General features: G+C 41.8%; 1 protein-coding gene across 2 annotated transcripts in view; it reads left to right on the forward strand.

Moving 5' to 3' along the window:
- The window catches only part of fgd5a (FYVE, RhoGEF and PH domain containing 5a), a 38,392-nt gene extending 22,303 nt beyond the window's left edge, over positions 1 to 16,089 (forward strand). Inside the window, exons 8-21 of one of the 2 annotated variants that reach the window (XM_080462433.1) lie at positions 3,288 to 3,378; positions 3,524 to 3,574; positions 3,764 to 3,822; positions 4,548 to 4,619; positions 4,765 to 4,833; positions 7,963 to 8,046; positions 8,131 to 8,210; positions 8,966 to 9,062; positions 10,993 to 11,130; positions 11,248 to 11,350; positions 11,470 to 11,606; positions 12,637 to 12,765; positions 13,020 to 13,174; positions 14,526 to 16,089. In XM_080462433.1, the coding sequence (XP_080318559.1) occupies positions 3,288 to 3,378; positions 3,524 to 3,574; positions 3,764 to 3,822; positions 4,548 to 4,619; positions 4,765 to 4,833; positions 7,963 to 8,046; positions 8,131 to 8,210; positions 8,966 to 9,062; positions 10,993 to 11,130; positions 11,248 to 11,350; positions 11,470 to 11,606; positions 12,637 to 12,765; positions 13,020 to 13,174; positions 14,526 to 14,562 (1,302 nt within the window). In that variant the 3' untranslated portion in view covers positions 14,563 to 16,089. The remainder of the gene's footprint in view (positions 1 to 3,287; positions 3,379 to 3,523; positions 3,575 to 3,763; positions 3,823 to 4,547; positions 4,620 to 4,764; positions 4,834 to 7,962; positions 8,047 to 8,130; positions 8,211 to 8,965; positions 9,063 to 10,992; positions 11,131 to 11,247; positions 11,351 to 11,469; positions 11,607 to 12,636; positions 12,766 to 13,019; positions 13,175 to 14,525) is intronic. The other variant, XM_080462434.1, reaches the window with a different exon arrangement.
- The last annotated feature ends 3,729 nt before the right edge of the window (positions 16,090 to 19,818 follow it).

A 19,818-nucleotide genomic window follows, 5' to 3' on the forward strand; every position in this document is an offset into this window, starting at 1 on the left:
AGTGGATAAATGACCAGAGGGACGAAAAAACCTAACCTAACATGCATAGAGGAAATCAAAGTCATGGAAAAAGCTGATTTATACAAAACACGCAAACTTTTCACAGAACAGCACCTTAGCCCAACATCCTGGAAACCACTCACATCATCACTCTACATGGATCATGCTGAATTGAAGTAGAGTTATTCCTTGATAGTCTTAATGATTTTAAGATTGGCTCTGTGCCGTCCGCTGATTCGCTGTGAGTGGCTGACACGATGCTTCCAGGCGCTTCTAGTTTGATAAGAAAAGCGAATGGACAAGGCACCAACTGTCTCCACTCATGAATATTCAGCAGCAGCTGCCTCATCCCAGGAAAAAAAAAACTTTGGCTCTGCCAGAGTTTGAGCAAATGTAAATAGAAGGGAGCAGAGGTGAGAAATGGAGACTCGCCGCCACAGACAGTAAAGACCTTTCGGATCTTACAGCTTGTTTCCACACTGGGAAACACTTAACTGTTTATAACCTTGATCACAGTCGATAATGTTGTAGCCTCATGAAGTAGACACGAGCCCAATTTTTCACCTCATAGACCAATAATAGCCCTCTGCAGGAGCTGTGAATAGCCTCATTTGCAACTGACAAAAGCATGAAAGACTGTACTTTACAGTTTTGATTGGCCTCAAAGGTTTTTTTCTTACACCTTTAAAATTAACACCCGCAGTCATAGTCAATAGTGTTACATCATTCTGTTGACAGATCTGTTGCATCTCTCACTGCTTCTAGACCCTGCAAATGTTATTTATATCTCCTATATTGCATATAAGCATGTAGCCTGTGGTTTGTCCTGCCCATCCTCTTAACACCAGAACATTATGTGGGCCTGTGATGGATGCAGTGCTGCATTAAAGCACTGCTTTGGGAGTTGCCTGGTGAGTGTGACCCCACTGTAATGAGAAGGAAGGAGGGCTGAGGGAGAGCAAAGAGAATCGTATAGGTCACGGGATACACTCCACTACTGAGAGAGAGATGGCGGTCATTTATCTGTTCCTGATGTGACACTTCATGAGTCATTATACCTCGAAGGAGCACAAGCATTGTCTTCAGTACTTCACTTCACTGCTTACTGTGCATTTTCTTTCTATTTAAACATGTTGATGTGCCATTGCTTTCCTTTGTTTTTCCTCCCCTCATTCCACTCACCATTTCTGAGCACGTGTGTCGTTGCCACAAGCCAAAGTCCCCCAGTTTAAGTAGAAGTAATTTCATTGTGGATGTGGTGATGACAGTGATGAAGTAGCCCCAGACCCTGATCAGATCAGTGTGCGACCCTTACAGGATTATAGCCTCCTCTGAACAGCCAGTTGCTTGTTTACAACACCATCTATAAGCGCTGGCGAGCACAGTGTGCTGTGAATGTGTGTCCTATTTGTGAGCGGGCCGTACCCCTGCACATCTGCGTCTGATTGTTTGTGCTATGACACATTTAGACACAACCTTCAAGTGGGGTTTTGTAGGCTCTCCTTCCAAAGCTCCTCAGCTCAGATTTATATTCATGTCAAAGTCCGATTTTGTGTGAAGCGTCCGTGTTTTCTCCCGTGCAAGAAGCCCCCGGAGGAAAGCAGAGGGCTGTGCAGCAGGTGGACAGAGAGTGATAGAAGGAGAGAGCGATGGAGTGTATTCCTTGTAAAGGCAGCTGGGCAATGAGGCAGACAGAAGCTAATTAGAGAAGCAGCCTCCTTTACAACTCCCCAATTAGATCACTTGCACGTGTGCGTGTGTGTGTGTGTGTGTGTGTGTGTGTGTGTGTGTGTGTGTGTGCGTGGGGCCTGAGCGTGTGCTCAGGCGTCAAATCAGCTGGCCGTGGCAGAGGCTGAGAGGTGTGTTTGTTTGTCCGTGCATGTAGGCGCATGTGTTTATCTCCCGGCACAAGGCATCACGCACACTTCCCCTTCTCTCCCCCTCCTTTTGCTTCGCTCACCCAAACAAACCACATGCTAATTATCATCTCTGGAAAGCCACTTCCTCAGAACAAGTGTCAATTGAATGACAATTTACACGCGACACTTGAGAAGAGCGGATGTTCTGAAAACAAGGGTTTAATAATGAGAGCTGGTGATTGTTGCCTTCAGCGCGCCATGAAGCCATAAGGAGAGACAAAGAGAAGAAGGCAGGCAGCAAAGTTCAAACCGAGGTTGCTGAGTTAAGAAGGCTCGAGTTAAGAAGATTAAATGAAACAAAAAGAGAAATCTCACTCATTAAAAAAAACCTCGGATCTCTGTTTTATGTTTAACTCCTCTTGTCCAGATTGTGATAACGGAGACAAAGATGGAAATGCTTAAGTCATATCACATCCCTCAACTGTGCAGACCCAATCAGTGTTGTCTCCCTGACAGCCTGAGATCTGTGTACGTCTGTCTGCATGGGGGGAGGTGAGAATGGATGTGTAATCAACACCCTGTATACATATGTGAACATGCTTGTATTGGGTTGCTGTATACTATTGAGTACACACTGATACTCAAGGATTGTCACTTGCGGGCACATAAATTGAGGTTATTATTCAGAAAATCCCCCCAAAACTTTTGCCAAAGATATGCTTTTTTTTTTTAGATTTCAGGCAAGTGGTAGTTTTGGTGTGCAGATTGTGAATGTAATATGTGTGTGTGTGTGCGTGCGTGCGTGCGTGCGTGCGTGCGTGCGTGCGTGCGTGCGTGCGTGCGTGCGTGCGTGCGTGCGTGCGTGCGTGCGTGCGTGCGTGTGCGCGTGCGCGTGCACATGCACATGCACTCAGACCCCCATTGCTCTTCCACCGCTCAGGGCATAAATACCTGTCACAGACAATTAGATCTTGATTGATTCTATAAAGCTGTCTTTGATTGTGCCAGTTTCTGTCCTCTTTCACCTGCAAATGACTCCACTGTGAAGAAGAATGGGGGCTGCACAGGTTTTTGTGAACTGGAAAGACACGTGAAGGTCATCTTGTCCAACAAATTCCCCTAGGTCTCTTCTGACCTTGACTCTGTGACATCGAATCATTATGGTTCATCCCAGTTTCAGAAGTTTTATATATCTTGACACAGTCAATGTTTAATTTTATGCAGCTCATTTTCTCCTGTTGTGTTTGCAGTTTATTGACCAGTAATTAATTTGCGATGTCTCTCATTAGCACAGACTGTTGTTTCTGAAACTTAGATTATTATTAAAACCTGATCTCTGTGTGTGTGTGTGTGTGTGTGTGTGTGTGTGTGTGTGTGTGTGTGTGTGTGTGTGTGTGTGTGTGTGTGTGTGTGCATATCTTCGAGCAGACGAAATCTCCAGAAGAGGCTGAAGTCCCATTGAAACACCAGCTGCTGCAGGTTATTGTGAGAGTACTCCAATATCGAATGCTACTTACAGGTAAGGCAGGAATAAAGGCATGCATTAAGCATCTTCTATACTTTAATCTCTGTTCACTGTTGATAGCAACAACTGCAAAAACACTGCAACATTGGTGTAAAAAAATATTTCATTGTCATGTCTTTATGTCTTCCATTTTCCTCAGACTACCTGAACAACCTCTCTCCTGATTCTCAAGAATATGAGGACACGCAGGGTAAATCTGCAATACATAATTCTGTGGTAACAACGTGACTATAACAGATGTTTTTTTTTTTATATGACACACATTTATATGTCTCGCATGCAGCTGCTCGGAGATATAACAGGCCCTCTTTGGTGGTAACTGCCAATGAGAATGTTGTCTTTGATTAAAGCTCTCTTTCTCTGTGTGTTTGTGTTGCAGCTGCCTTGGTGATTGTGTCCGAGGTGGCAGACCAGGCCAACGACAATCTGAAACAGGGGGTGAGTTTCTGAGTCCACACTCACCCCCATGTGCTTTTCATTCAGGCCCTTTACAGCCTACTGAGACTGACGTATTCACGGCCCAGCCTCGCTGTTATTGCGACACTTCTTTAATGGTCGCTTTGGCAATGAAAGGGCTGATTTCCAAGCGTGAAGAAGTTAGACAGCTGAGGTTTGAATCTTTCTTCTAAATGACTTGCTGAATTGAAGGAGAGGTCTATCCTTCTTTGGCGCCGGCTTCAGCAGCCTGTTGATTAACGCGCAGGGGCGAGCAAAGATGATGTCATCAGAAAGTCCCAGGTGTATCATTACAAAGGGAGCAGTGTAAGGTTGGACATGACTTACGCTCCCCCTCAAACATGAGCGGCTCATGGAGATAAATTCACAAACCCTCCTATTGCTGTCTCTCCCGCCTCTCACTGTCAACCTCCCCCGTGCCTCTTTGGCCTGCCTCCTCTGTTTATCACGCTGGGGTTTTTTTTCTTTTTCGCTTCTGTGCACATGCACTGAAACACACACACACACACAGACACACACAGGATGACAGACAGTGAAAACACAGGGTCCCTCTATCTCTGTTCCCCCACTATTCACTCAGTATCACATCCCTTTCCGCCTCTCTGCTTTTCATTCATGAACAAACAGGGATGGTTTAATTCTCTGCCTCCTCTAACATCCATCAATTGATAATCTTTCTCCATCTCTCCGCCTCCCTTCTCCTGCAGGAGAACCTGTTGCGTCTGGTCCACATAGAGTACAGCATGAAGGGGAAGAGGGACCTTCTGAAGCCCGGGCGGGTGAGCACCCCACAACTTATACAAAAAGAAAAATGTCTAAAAGCCTAAAATCTTGTTGAAATCAGCTTTTGATGGAATAATGATATAGTTTGTTTGACAATCTTAGGTTTCTAAAGCTTCGATGTTTTTTTTTTTCTTTTGTCAGATGTTTGTGAAAGAGGGAACGCTGATGAAGGTCTCAAGGAAAAGCCGACAGCCGCGACACCTCTTTCTGGTAATATATGTTTTGTTTTTTCTTCATGTCATAATGTTATGAAATGAGACACGTTACAAGACATCCTCCTTCACTTCAATATACCCTCCACATACATTTGAGTGCTCCTGTCAAGTTGTAGAGGAGAAAGTTAATAGAACGGATTTATTGAAAGGTTAGAATAGTTTAGCATAAAGCTTGAGATCAGAGGGACGATTTTGCCTGCGTTTGTCCAGAGGTTGAAAAATAATGGAAATCCAATCTTGTTGTCAAATACAATGTTGAGTGGTGTCATGATATTGTCACAAAAGTGAAAATTAGAAGACAGAAGATACCCGCCCTCCCCCAAAGAGCTTAAACCACAATTTGTGGTTTCACACTGTAGCTTATTTAATAATTTAAATTAGTTTCATTTATACTTATAACAAATATAAGTATAAATGATTTTTTGATAGTTTTACTCTGTACTTATTTAATTTTATGATTATTTCTTCTATATATTTAAAAGAATACCCCCTTTAGCAGACATTACTGGATGCTATGACGTCTTTCAGGCATCAAAACTGGAGACATAGTTGATTGTTGGGAAATGTGTTCTTTGATACAACATGCTGGTCTCTTGTCTGCATCTTGATTTGCTGAAATAAATGTTGGAGGCGGGGGGGGGGGGGGGGGGGGGCACACATGCATGATTAACGTTGTAATAGACAGGCTGTACCCTGAGTCCAGGTACGGTCAAAGTTCAGTACACTGGAGACAAGTACAAAGGGATAATCCTAAACAGGGAAACACTGTAAACCAGAACTGGGCACTGAACAGAGTGAAAACATAGATGGTACAGCTGGACTGGACACCAGACAGCGCAGGGCATACATCATCGTCAGACAAACTGGCAACTGACAGGCCTGACAGTGGTGCATATATACACATAGCCAGTGGGGAATATAACAAGGTACACCTGATACAATCAAGGGTAAAGGGACATAGAGCTTGTAAAAATTGCAGTACCACACTAGAAAACACCTGCCTTATCATTTAGGCAGTACTGAAAACAAAGCTGGGATCTGCAAGAGTATAAAGGAATGTTGGGCGGAGGTCAATCAGCAAGGTAGATGAGGGTGGGAGAAGGGGGTGGAGGGGGCACGAGGCCAAGGCTGTAAGACCTCCACCAAGCACCACACCCATCAAGCAAGGGCCTCCCTCTCCACTCTTCTCCTCTCAGGACTTGTTTTCCAGGGCCCCACATCCTCACAGGATGTTTGGTGTGGGTCACTGGATGCCGGCTTCCTGTGTATTGGGAGGGGACTGACAGCAAAGTGAAGGCCAGACACCCTGTAGAATGCAGGGAGGAGGTGGCCGAGGAGGGGTGGCGGTGCTACACAAACACGTAACGTGAAATAGAGAAGCCCACTCTATTGTTCCATGCGCAATCAGTGCTGTCTCATGTTATGAATTATACTTGAGCTACATATCCGCAGTAGTGGCATTTATGATTTTGGCTGATCCTGGTTGATCCACACAAAATAAAGCTGTTTGGCTCTCACATTTCGCTCGGTTCCAACAATCTTTCTTAACACGTTTGCTGTTTAAAGCATAGGTGGGAATGTCTGGTGGTTAATACTCAAAGGCTATTAGGGTTATAAAGCTATTTGCTCCCTTCAAGTCGACAGCTCCAGTGGGTCATTTGTTATTTATGGTCTTTTAAGACAAGAGAATCCAAACAGTGAAGATGAAAGCCATCAGTCATTCCAGTAACAGAGAGAAGTGACAACCAAGCTTGGACCTGTAGAAGACAGAAAAGTGGCAATACAAAGGATTAGAAGGAGGATGAAGAAGTGGAAAGCTGCCAGAGGAAGGCAAGAGTGAGTGAGAAGCAGCAGGTGAGGATTAGAGGAGGAGCTGGAAAGAGCTGTCATAGTAGAAAGAATAAATGTCTTAGGTACAAAGGGGTCAAGTGGATGCATGTTGTGTCTGATTTGGGTTAAGTCTGTGGAGTCTGTAAAACTTGGCTCTTGGCCGGGTTTCTGTGGCAGGAATCTTTGAGTAAATGTGCAGCACTGGGTGGAGTGCAAGAACTGCGGTGGCTGCAGCTCAGAGGTCGCAGGCAGGGCTCAGGCTTGGCTATCATGGACTGTTTTGTCTCCAGCCGGTCAAGCCAGTGAACTCGTTACTGCGACTATTTGTCTTGTTGTTGTTGTTGTGCTGGTGAAGGTGGCGGGTTCCACCCTGCCCTGGTTCTCATCGCAGCCTGAGAAGTGCTACTGAGGGGTGAGGGGAGGCCTGGACTCCGGAGCAGGGTGGAGAATTCCTGGATGCTGCCTATACGGCCCCAGCGGATGTTTAGAGCACACATTAGGTGTGACCAATGATGTCATTTCTTTTGTCTGTGTTATGAAATACCTCTCGTAACACAATGGACTCTCGGTGCGTTCAGGGTTTGAGAATACTTCTCGTTTGACGAGCAAATAAACACCTTCTTTACTGTAAAGGCCTGGTTTCGTTGGGCGCATACATGGGAATGCTGCACAGGCAGGATGCAAACATGTGTGAGTCTGTGAAAAGAAACATTGAGTTGTGCCCTGAATGTTGCAATGCACAGTCAAGATAACATTGCCACCATGTGTTGTAATGAGGTACTACATCTTCAGATGCTGAAAAGAGATTTGTTTTCACAGAAAGTAGGAGTTCAAAATAGAGGTTTCATCACTATAGTGTTTTTAGGATTTATTTAACCCAGAGTTCCCGAGTGCTTTAGCTGACTCCAGCAAAAAATGGGCAAAGTCAGGGCACATCTGGACAGGTTGCCAGTCCATCACGGAGCACACACAGACACACACACATGCTCCTATTCACTCCTAAATGACATTTAAAGTCACCAATTAACCTCAAAGTCTTGTTTTTAGATGTTGTTTTTGGTAAATGGGTGTACCCAGAGGAAAGCCATGTATGTTCAATGAAAACTTGCAAACTAAACACACAAAGCCCCGAAGCCCAACCCAAACTCAGAGAATCTTCTCACTATACTTACCACTACCCTATTGTGCAGCAATCTGAGCTGTCATATTCATTTTCATACGTTAACAGTGTTATTCTTTAATTAGTAAAATCGTACATATTATACCTCATGTTTTCTCCTGTGCTTTTCAACAGATGAACGACATAATGCTATACACTTATCCTCAGCAGGATGGAAAGTACAGGCTTAAAAACACACTGTCTCTGTCAGGGATGAAGGTATGTTCTCATTTCCATCTGCAATTGTATTTAGCATTATGAGGAAATCTGTGCTGTAATGTTTTTTTTACCGCTAACACACAGGTTAGCAAGCCCATACTTGACAATGTGCTGAACTGCCTGAAGATTGAGGTTTCTGACATCACCATTACACTCTCTGCCAGGTAAGCACCCGGCAGCCAAAACACTGACACGATCCCTGGGAATCTGTTTACTGTCAGGACTATTTCAATGCCTGTTTTTGCTCTTCGTGTTTAAAGAGTAAACTGTTTCCGAAGCGTTGGATGTGACTGCATGGATCTGAGATGTGTTGCATGTCAGAACAAGTGTAGAGACCCATGATCCATAATCTTCTCGTTTGTTTTGCAAAGTAACCCGAACGTCACCAGTCACAGTTCTTTTTTATCAGTGTCACTATTATATGCCATGACACCAAAGGTCCTCTGATAAAATACTTGGGTAAGAAAAGCTTGTTCCCTGACCGGGAATCGAACCCGGGCCGCGGCGGTGAGAGCGCCGAATCCTAACCACTAGACCACCAGGGAGCTGGTCTCATGTTGTAAAAGCATTTACACTTGAATGACTGGAATCTGTGACGGCTGGTCAGACCCGTGCTTGTATGTAGTGCTAAGCAGCTGCCAGCAGGCTTCAGCCTTGACTTCAACTTCTCTTTACAGTTGTTTAAGCAAATGTTAACAACTCTAGTCTTAAAAAGAAAACTTAAATAAATTTCTATCTCTATTGTCTTTGCCTGTACCTGTATATATGTATCACAAATTTGCCATTTTCCAATTGTCAATACCCTGACATGAGCACTGTGATTCAGTTTTTTCCTCTCATATATCCTGTTTCTAATGAGCTCCAGATGAGTAAATGAAAAGTGTGTCGGGTGTCATTGTGTTTCTCTTCTGCTCTTCAGTTCGGTTGGAGAAAGGGAGGACTGGTTCCACACATTAAGTCGAGCGATAGCGGACCATGCAGCTGGACTCTGCACATTTGGTGGACCCTGCAGTGAGGTAAATTAAAAGCTTTATTGTAATCTGACCACATAATATGTCAAAGTACATTGCAATGCACCCCAGAGAAACACTGATGTGCATTGTTGCATAATGGACAGCAAATAACGGCACATACCTACTGGAAATCTTCGTTTAATATGGAGGGCATACACATGTTGTTTCTTTTATACTTTTTATTAAAAACATAATGCAACTCTGACAGCAAAGCTCGTGAAAAAACAACCCTGAGGACAGCAAGCAAAGAAAGATGCCGTGGAAACAAAGCTCAACTGCCTGCAAAGTTTCCACTTTATTTATGATGGACAAATTCAAGGCTATGTACATATCTTCAGATTCAAGTCATAGACTGCTTCGGCATGCATGATCCATCTCCTGCGTAACCTTGTGGAAAGAGCTTATGCAGGAGAGAAAAGTTTATGAAAGTTAGGACTTGATTTTACTGACGAGTTACTTCTTTAAACAGCACTGCAGTTACTTTACTAGAAACAGGAAATAGAAAGTAAGTAGTTACTTAGGACAGTAAGTTGCAATACTTTTAACAGTTTTTCTGAGTTAGTCCTGTTGGGTTTAATTTTTGTGGCATCATTGTGACACATTAGTTGAGCTGGGTCATTAAGATTCGGGATTTAAGCTTTGCTGAACTTGCGTCAGTTAGTTGATGGAAGATTCATTATAATCTGGTTGTAAGCGGTTCTTCAAAGGAACTGATTTGTGAAGTAATGTTGAGAAGAAGCTGAAACCGCTGAAATAAACAACTCGCATATAGACAGCTATTAATAAACTAATGTCGGATAAATTTAGGGCTGCAAATTTATCACATACATTCAAATGTTATTGTTACTCAGCTTTTATGTGGCTCTCAGGAGGATTGATTTATTTTACATTTAATGAGGCACGTCTTCCCCAGTAAACAGGAATTCGGTGACACAGTTCCACCGATGCAGCGTTCAACATTTGGCTCAGTGAGCAGGACTGAGAGAGACAGCAGCTTACAAACTGTTTTTACAGACTAAAGAGTAACTGGTAACAAGCTCTCAAAAACTTTAATAAAAGTAACGGTCAGTTAAAAGCTGCAATTGCAGTGTTACTATTGTTATTTGATGCTAATGATAGCAAAAAGCATTGTGCAGCCCTTTTTATTGATCTATCAAAAGCATCTGACAATGTTGACCACTCTGTCTTTGCTCACAGATTATATAATGCTGGGCTGTCGGGTAATGCAGGTGGATGGTTTAGAAATTATTGAGTGACAGAACTCAGTGTGTGCAGATAGATGGTCAGTATAAGTGAAGGTGTGCCACCAGGGTCAGTCCTGGGTCCACTCCTGTTCATACTTTACCTCAATAAGATCAATCGCAATACATTGAATGCAAAATTTCACTTTCATGCCGATGATACTGTCATGTAATCCGTCCAACAAAACTTTTATTATTTAAAACTGGTTTCAAATCCAGACAAAACCAAAGTCACTCACATACCAAACTTTCAGAACTACCCTCAATGATCACTGCTCAGGGATCTCAGATTGAACTGGTCATATCCTACAAACATTTAGGAATTTTACTTGACAACTCTCTGTCTTTTACCCCTCTGATTCAGCAGCTTGTTATAAAATTATAACTGAAACTCGGCTTTTTCTTCCGGATAATCTTGCCTTTCTTCTGAAAAAGAGATTGGTTTCTGCCACATTCATGTCTGTGCTGGATTATGGAAATTTTTTGTAAATTCTCATAAAGGTTAATTAATTAATTTACATTATTCCCAACGGTGGCAGTAGCTCATTACAATGGCGCTTTACTGATGCATTTAATGTGGATATACAGTATATTTCACTTTGAGCCTCACACTTTCTTTTAGATTTTTATAAATTTGTATTCAAATATTGTAATTGAGAAATGTTACCCTTCGTTCTTAAATGTCCAAACAGGCCCGGGAGAAACTGTGGATGGCCCTGGGTGAGGCTGCGCCCGTCCTGGTGCCAGTTTCTCATGCGATGATGTGCATGAATTGCACATCTGACTTCAGCCTCACACTCAGACGACACCACTGCAACGCTTGTGGAAAGGTCAGACGCACACCACTGTGAAGACTGAATGTGATCAGTCATCCCTAAGTTACAGTAACTGTATTTTAGTGTAACTTTCCTTGGAAGTCCATTCATGCGTTGTGTTTCTCTGAGCAGGTAGTGTGCCGAGCTTGTTCCAGAAACCGATACCCCCTTAAGTACCTCAAAGACAGAATGGCCAAAGTGTGTGACCACTGCTACGCTGAGCTCAGGAAAAGAGGTGGGTGGGGGTGGGGGGGGTGCAGCTCTTTGTGCAGAGAAGTTCTGAAGTGTCTCTGCCATTCAGATATATTAGTGTGAGGTGTAGTGCAAATGTTGTCGTTTTGTGTGTGTCTGCAGGTGGGAGTGTGTCAGGAGCCTGTGGTAACTCCAGTCCTCGAACCCATCGGGCCAGTCGTCCCCTCTCTGCTGTCTTCCAGAGCCTGCAGCCCCCGAGTCTGTGGAAGACCAGGAAGAGCACCTCAGCTCTCAGCCAGGTGGATTTGTAATTCTTATTTGGAATATGTCCTATTTTTTCACTTTACATACTGAATTTGAACCAAAGGTTGCAGTTCAAGCACTAGTTTCTCTTGTTTGTCATGTAAATATGTACTGTACATATAACCATAGGATATGCTGGAGAGCTGAACTTCTGCATATGTTTACTTGAGTTCAATGCAGTGTATGTGACATTGCAACAGTGGTATAGGATTTAAAACAATATAGTTAGTAAGGAAGGTTTGGTGAGTTTAGACAGCTTCAATCAGTTTGTTTTGAAGCAGACTGTGAAGCAATTTTTAAAAAATCTCAGTCCTCTTCTATAGCCAAGTCAAGTCTTCTTTATTTATAGAGCACTTTAAAACAGCTGTAGCTGAAGCAAAAGTGCTTCACATAATAGACAAAAATAAAAATTACAATAGAAGAGTGAAAACAGCAAAATACAGTAAAATAAATTTTGATTGACAACAATAAAACCAGGCACAGAGCGAGGGAGCGAGGGAGATCTGGCTGAGTCCAACATAAAGGCATTACATTAATCCAACCAGGATGTAATAAAAGCCTGGATTACTGTTTCAAAGTGCTGCTGTGCCACAATGGTCTTCACCTTTGTAAGCCTTCTGAGTTGGAAGTAGCTGGACTTTACCACTTCCCTAATCTGAGAGTCCAATTTAAAATCACTGTCCATTCTAAAACCGAGGCTTAAAACATGTGAAGCCAGGGGACCCAAGTCGAAAAGAGGGGGTTCACAGGAGGTAGTATAAAACACAGCTGGAGAATATCAGTCACTTTGTCACAATAAAAGCTTGTTCCCTGACCGGGAATCGAACCCGGGCCGCGGCGGTGAGAGCGCCGAATCCTAACCACTAGACCACCAGGGAGCTGCTATCTGCAAGCCTTCGCATTGGAATGGCTGGAATTTGTGACAGCTGATGTGATGGACGTCGTGTATGTCGTGCTCAGAAGCTGCCAGCAGGCTTTTAACTGTGTAACTTGTCTATTTGTTTACTTTCTGACAAATTCACTCAGGTATCGCTCGGTGTGGAGGGCTCCACCATGTGTGGGAGCCTGCAACGCAGGAAGAAGAGCAAAAGAAAGTGGAAGCGCCTGTGGTTCCTCCTCAAAGACAAGGTGCTCTACACCTTCACAGCACGTGAGGTGAGGGGGCACAGAGTCTCCCACACCAGCCCCAAAACACTCACACACTTTAATTATCCCTCAAGCGGAGTTTCTGTCTTTAAGTCTTTACATTGAACTCACCTATTTCCCACTTTCTCAGTCTCTTAGAGGGACACTTCATGACTAATGGAGGGATTCTCTGTGCTCTCTCTCTAAGCTGGTCTACCTATATTGAGGTTCTCTTTAAAGAATTGTTTGTAAGTTTGTGCTATGTCTCACTCTGGCTTCTTCAGGACAAAGTGGCCTCAGAGAGTCTTCCCCTGCAGGGCTTCACTGTCAAGCTGACTGAGCGACCAGAGGGAGAGGAAAGTAGCAACGTATTCCATTTGTACCACAAGAAGACGCTCTACTACAGTTTCAGAGCCGATGATGCGCACACTGCACGCAGGTGAGGGGTGTTGATTTATCTTCCTGAATGAAATGTCTTTTAAAATGTGCGTTCCCTGACCGGGAATCGAACCCGGGCCGCGGCGGTGAGAGCGCCGAATCCTAACCACTAGACCACCAGGGAGCTGTGAATGTGTTGCTTAGGTTTTCTCTGCCTGGTATGTGTGACAGCAGGCAGGGAGACTCTCGTGTCATGCATATGACGCGCCATCGTACGCCCTGAAGGCACTCCCATCTCTCCACAGGAGACTGCTGCTTTCACCATAAAAAAAAGTCCATCTATTTGCCTCTTTTTTAATCTCTCTTTGTGTCGTGTGTGTGCCTTTTCAGTTTTAGATCATTTGGAAAACAAGCACTAAATCCCAGGCTCAAGCATTGGAATATTTTGTTTGATGTGCGATTATTTGTAGCTTTCGTTTTTTTCAGCTGTGGCCAGTCAGGATGTCAGCCTGTGTTTAGAAGTTGCACTCGGGTTAATCATAATGTAAGGTAATCATAACGGTCCATGACAGTTTGGAAGGATCAGCTTGTTTTGCTCTTTGAAACAATTTGTGTCCTTATTTCTGTGAAGATGCGCCTACATGTGAATGTAATACACAGTTAGTTATGTTGACTCAATTAATGAGCAGAAACAGCTTTTTCTTTTTTTTTGTTTGGACTGTTTATCTGCCATTTTAATCATGATCATCTTGCATTGATTTGAGGGTGAATCATATCAAGTCTGTGGAAGAGAAAGGACGACAAACCTATTCAAATTTGATAATGACTATAATCCTAAATGGTCTACTTAGTTTAAACCCTATAAAACAATTAGCATGTGAGGACTTTTTATACAATTGTGGTCAATTAATTTATTGATGATATTAAAGTTAAAATATAATTTAGTAGTTGACAGTAATAGGACACATGTATGTCTAGACGAGAGCAAGCTGTGAACGGGGATGTAAAACAAAATTACAAAGGAATATAATTGTGGAAAATGTGTAGATGTGCTTGAAAATAGACTTTTTCAGCGAAAAGCTATCTAATGTCCGCATGCCTCACCTTCACAGAACTCTTGACTTCCACTCTGCAAACACTTGCATCTATTTTCCTCTTTGAAAAGAACAAAACACGTAATGTCTCATCTATTTAAACCTTTGTTTTATCTTCTAATGTATTTTTATTTATATATCTCGGCTCTGGTCTGTATTGGCATTACTGAACAGATGCATATGCACACGATGATGGGAGCAAGTTAGAATAGTTATTTCTATAATTGTTTTGTTTTATTTCATTCTATTTTATTTATTTCACCTACAAACCAATCCAAAATTAAAATGTGTCTCACGTTCCCTGGCTTTGTGTTTCAGATGGGTCAACGCCATGGAGGAGGCAACTGTTTTATAGCACCTGCTCAGTTGCTGGAGTAAGTCCTGCCGTCTGCGATTGCTACAACTCCTCAATGGAGCACAACATAGCTACCTGCTGCAACTGACGTCACAAAACCAGTAAGGAGTCATCCCTCCCAGGACACTAACCAACTGTTTGACTACAGTGTGGATTTTGGACGAGGCTGCTCCGCTGTGGCAGCGAGGTGAAAGTGAGGAATATTAGAAGACGGCTGAATGTGAAGAAGTGAGGGTGGGGGGACTCTGTTTGGAGGATATTAAAAAACTTTTTGGGTTTAGCAAAGCTAATCACAGGAGCCTTTGTTTTCCAGGAGCAGCTTGGACACATGAAGTACAACATCTCAGAGTCTAAAGGACTTTATTCCTGTTTTAACCTTTTTTTCATTGGTTTTTTTTGGGGTTTTTTACGGCCTACAAAAATCTACTTCTTATCCAACATCACTATATTTCCCTGTCTTTTACAGATTTTTCACTGGATTATGAAACCGCTGTCTTTGTTATACAGGATACCGTCACATGAAACCTGTGGTGCTTACACATGAGACAGTTTCGATATTAAAAAAGAGTTTTTGCTCCACCGGAGGAGGATTCATGTCTTATAAGGGGAAAATATTCAACAATGTTTTAGAGAGATGTTTGGTATTCTGAATATATATATATTGTGAAGTACAAGCCGAAAACATAGAAGTGATTTAAATGATTTTATTTGTATAAACATGGTGACACATGGTGGTCTGAGTAAAGATTCATTTTATCCATTACAGTATGTGTATATTATATTTCTTGTGAAGTTTTACACAGTGTTATTCTCGTATTGAAGCTACAAAGCTATGGAATGACCCTCAGCATGTCCCGAATGTTTCTTTGGACACAAACACTTTCTGACATACTTTGTATTTTAATCTGTCGGTTTTTAAATCTCTCTGTCATACAATTCTGAAATTTCCAATGGCTTTCTCCCATTGAATGCAGTGCAATTTGCGATTGATGATGAATGTGCCTGAATTTTAAATGATCTCCTTATTCCTTATGTTATCACAGTACTGTATGGAGAGGCTTTGCTTTCTACCCACACTTTCATACTATAATCTTCTATTCTCACCGTTACAGTCAAGTAACATTAGAATATACTATTGTGCCATTTTTATCGATGCCTTTGTATGCTGTATATATGCCGCGATATTAAAGCATTCCTTATTCCACTTAGATTTTCCTCAGAATCTTTGACAAAATCAGTCAAGCTACCTTTTTCCTGAGTGATCTGAGACCCTTCCCTCTATCCAAGTGTAGAAACATACCCACAGTCTGATGGCTTCATTTAGAGAACAAATGTTACACTTTTGATGCTCCACCTGTCAAACTGCAATATTTCTAATTTGTCCATTAAGTACTGATCGGCTTTTCTACATGCATACCTTGACATGGCTCTCACCTGCAGTGTTATTATGATGTGTACCTCTAGCATATAGTGCATTGTAAATTTTCATGTATATAGAAGCATATTAAAAAATGTTAAACTGCTTTGAAAGGTTTTACTCACAGGCTTTCATAATGATGTCGTGTCCTGTTGGTTTGCTCTTACACACAAATTCATTTACATGAATATTTGTGTTGAAATGCCCACTGTAACGTCTTCTTTCTGCATTTTCCAGTTGGGGTTTGCCACAGTGGATCGTCTTCTTTTAACATCTTTATTTTTCCGTATCCCCACACCTCACGCCAATACCCTGTGTTCTCTCTCACTGCCTCTATGAACCTCCTCACTGGATTCCTTTTTCCCATTTTGCCTGGCATCTCCATCACCAGTATACATTTCCCTCATTTCTACTGCACGTTGGTCTCTTGCTTTCCCACCGAACTGCACAGCAAGATCGGTCCCTCTAAAGTTCTCATTGTTAATTCTGTCCATCAATCTCAGCATCCTCAGCTCTCTGACCTTCACTTCAGCCTGCTGTCTTTTGTTTTCAAGCTTTTCCCCTTGGACCCATTCATCACCAGTCCCTCCTGACACTCATCTCCATCCAGTCCACCCTGGTTTTACTCTTTCCTTTCACATTTTTCACTAAATTGCACAGCTGACCCCAGTTACGCTCCCTGCATTGTCCCTGTTTTATGTCCTCCTTCAGATTCACACACACACATACTCTGCTTTCCTCTTTCTCACCTTCTAATGCATCCTCCTCTTGCAGGTTTTCCTCAACCTGCTCCCTACTCTTTTTGCTGAGAACATGTCACTATTTGAGACACTGTTTAGTTTGACTTAGATGGGTTTTGGTAAACTTTTTTTTATTTTATTTCAAACGCACAAACAGAATGTGCTTTATTCAAAGTATGATGCAGTTTCTTGAATCAGAATTTCATCCACAGAAATGACCATGTAGTCGGAGTACAACAGTGAATCAATAGCAGTATTCACTCAGTGGTTGTTGCTATGGATGTCATTTGTTTGTACAGGTGTTGATGTCTTACTTATCCTGGGCCACTGGTAAATACCTTTTCAGGCTGAAGTAGGTACATACTGTACCTGTATGTGATCTTTGTGCTGTCACTAAAAACAGCCTTACTTAATTTCCCTCATCCAGCAGGGGGCAGCAGCACATCGTACCAAACATACTGTCTCGAATGAAGGCTCCTTTTATGTTTGTACTTGGTTGGTTATGAGCAAGTGTCAAGAAAAATACTTTTAAAAGACAAATTGTAATAAGAAAGTGATTTCACAAATTCACCCGCACAGTATGGCTTCGATACTGTGAGCAACAATGATATCTCAGCTCGGATCTTATTGTTGTGTCATACTAAAAGATGAGATAACAAGTTTTTGATATGCCTGGTTTATTTGAAATTAAGGTTCATGTTTCTGTTGTAAATTCCACATGGTGAAAGGCTGTCTTCAGGCTGCGTGTTTGACACCCCTGCTGTGATCATTTCCCTCTCAACATGAAAAAAATTGTAATTATTGGTCAGACATCTCAAAGGACTTTCATATTTGAATATTTTCTTGTTGATAGCTGTTAGAAAATCATGTGGGGAGATCCCAAAAAATAAGGTGATGCAACTATCCGTCACACTTATTTCTCACTGTAGCTTATCATGCAGCTTTATAATTCAAATTTTAGATCATTACATTTGCATTACATTCACTAATATTTATTTTAATGAAATACAAACTAGACAAATCCATAAATCAAGGAAACGGAGTACTCTGGTTTTTTAAACTTATGATGCTTTGTTTGAAAAGGAGTAACAGCTAAAAAAAGAAGTTGACTGTAAAGAAAACAAGCAATGTTAATGTCAGAATGCACTTTGATATGATGGTTCATAACAACTAGAATAAACCAAGAGGTGTGAGGCAGGGATGAGGTGCAGATCAACTCAATATATCTATAAGCACAATCACCTTTTACTCACTGTTTAGCTAAATTGTTTGCTCCCCTTATCCAGCCAGTTGGTACCTTCCAGAACGTTTAAGTGACTCTCAGCATCTGAATTGCTAATTGCACCTTAAGGGAGATTTCACATTGGACAAGTGCTTCGTTTCTGGCTTCATCTAGTTTTCCAAATTCTTTCTGTCTGTCTCCTGGAGAGATCCAGATCAGCAGCAGCTGAGAAGCGACTATCAAACTGATGCAGGATTAGAAATAAGACAATCAAAGACTCTAAGTAAGTCTGTGTACAATTATTTAATCTCCTTCACAACGCTTTTAATAACTTAAGTGCAACATTTGGCAGGTTTCTGTGAGTTCTCCAGTAATTAAGGGGGCTTCATTATTTGCTCATTAAACCATTAAGTCCTAATGCGGAGTACTCAAGTTCCAGCTTTCTTTGCTGCATTAGGATATTCATTATTTCACTAAAAAACAAGAGATACTGATATTTAAGTTGCTCAATGTTTGTGCCTGTTCAGATGCACCTTTTACTACAACGTATGAGGACAAAGGTACATTTTTGGGCAAAATTCAGGTGGCATATTATCATAGCCCACTGGTACAACACATTAGAACCATTAACTGTTTCCTTGTTGCAGATGATGTTTGGCCAAATATATCATCCACAGCTGCCTGTGCAGAATAAATTTAGCCTCTTCTTTTATTTTTCAAGGCTTTCAACTTTCAAGCCACAGGCAGACTACAAGGGAAACACAAGCCATCTCAGATAAGTTAATTGGCTGTACTAAAGACTTCCACACGATCAAAACAAGCACATCAGATTGTGGTCGTGAACGAAGAAAGCAGGAGCTGACATGAATATTTAAAGACAGAGAAAGAGCACAAAACATTTTTATTCTATTTCTTTTTAGGCTTCTACATTATTAATGACCCTGAGTTAACCAGATCAGGCCCAATGTGACAGCACAGTAGAGAACAGAAAAGGGATATGGTTTTAATAGATAAACTGCCACATGCCCTTTGATGATTTAAAGTTCTTTTTTTTGCCCATTCATTATTTTAAAAATCAATCTGTTTCAATAGCAAAGCAAGGGAACAGATAAGAGAGTTGATCCATGGTCACTGTTATTGAATCCAGAGATGAAGACCAAAGGATGGTTTCCAATTAGTTGACTACGGTGAGAAGATTACATGCTACTCAAAAAATAGGGACAATATAAAATAGAAAGATTGGGGTTGCTCCAGATACATGATCCCAGGAGTGTCCATGACCTAATATTACTTGAAGAGACAGAAGATAGAATGAAGTGAGAACAGCTTTGAAAGTCACTCTTTTTCTTTGAACACCTGAGAGCTACAGACACTTCTCACGCTTTAACTTCTAATACGTTCACATAAACCATTTCCTGAGTTGGTACGGACCCAAAGATGCAGAAAGTCATTGGGTAACTGTGTGTTCGAATCGATAGCCCTCCATTTCTGTCGTGTCAGCAAATTGTCGGAAAGGGGCCTTCTAAAAATAGTAAAAGGACAGTTTCTCCTTGGGCACAGTTTAAAGTTTTCAGTTCTCATTTGTCAGGCCAATAATAAGCCCGAAATTCAATACGAGTGCCTGGATTGAGTGGCCCAAACTCCTGACTTACACAGACACAAATGCCCAGAATCAAACCATCATAATTGATCAAAGTTATACTGTAGTTTAAAGCATGTTGTGGGATTGTAATGAAAGAAAAAGCTGCACAACAGCGAGGCTGCTGAAATTACCGTATTCTTGAATGTATGTCCCTCTGTTTTAAAAGCAGAGAGGCTATCTACATTGTCAAAATGTCCTCTTGATTAATTAATGTTGGTGCACAAGGGTTTTCTAA

Source organism: Lipophrys pholis (genome assembly GCF_963383615.2).
Source record: "Lipophrys pholis genome assembly, chromosome: 4".
Classification (NCBI taxonomy): Eukaryota; Metazoa; Chordata; class Actinopteri; order Blenniiformes; family Blenniidae; genus Lipophrys; species Lipophrys pholis.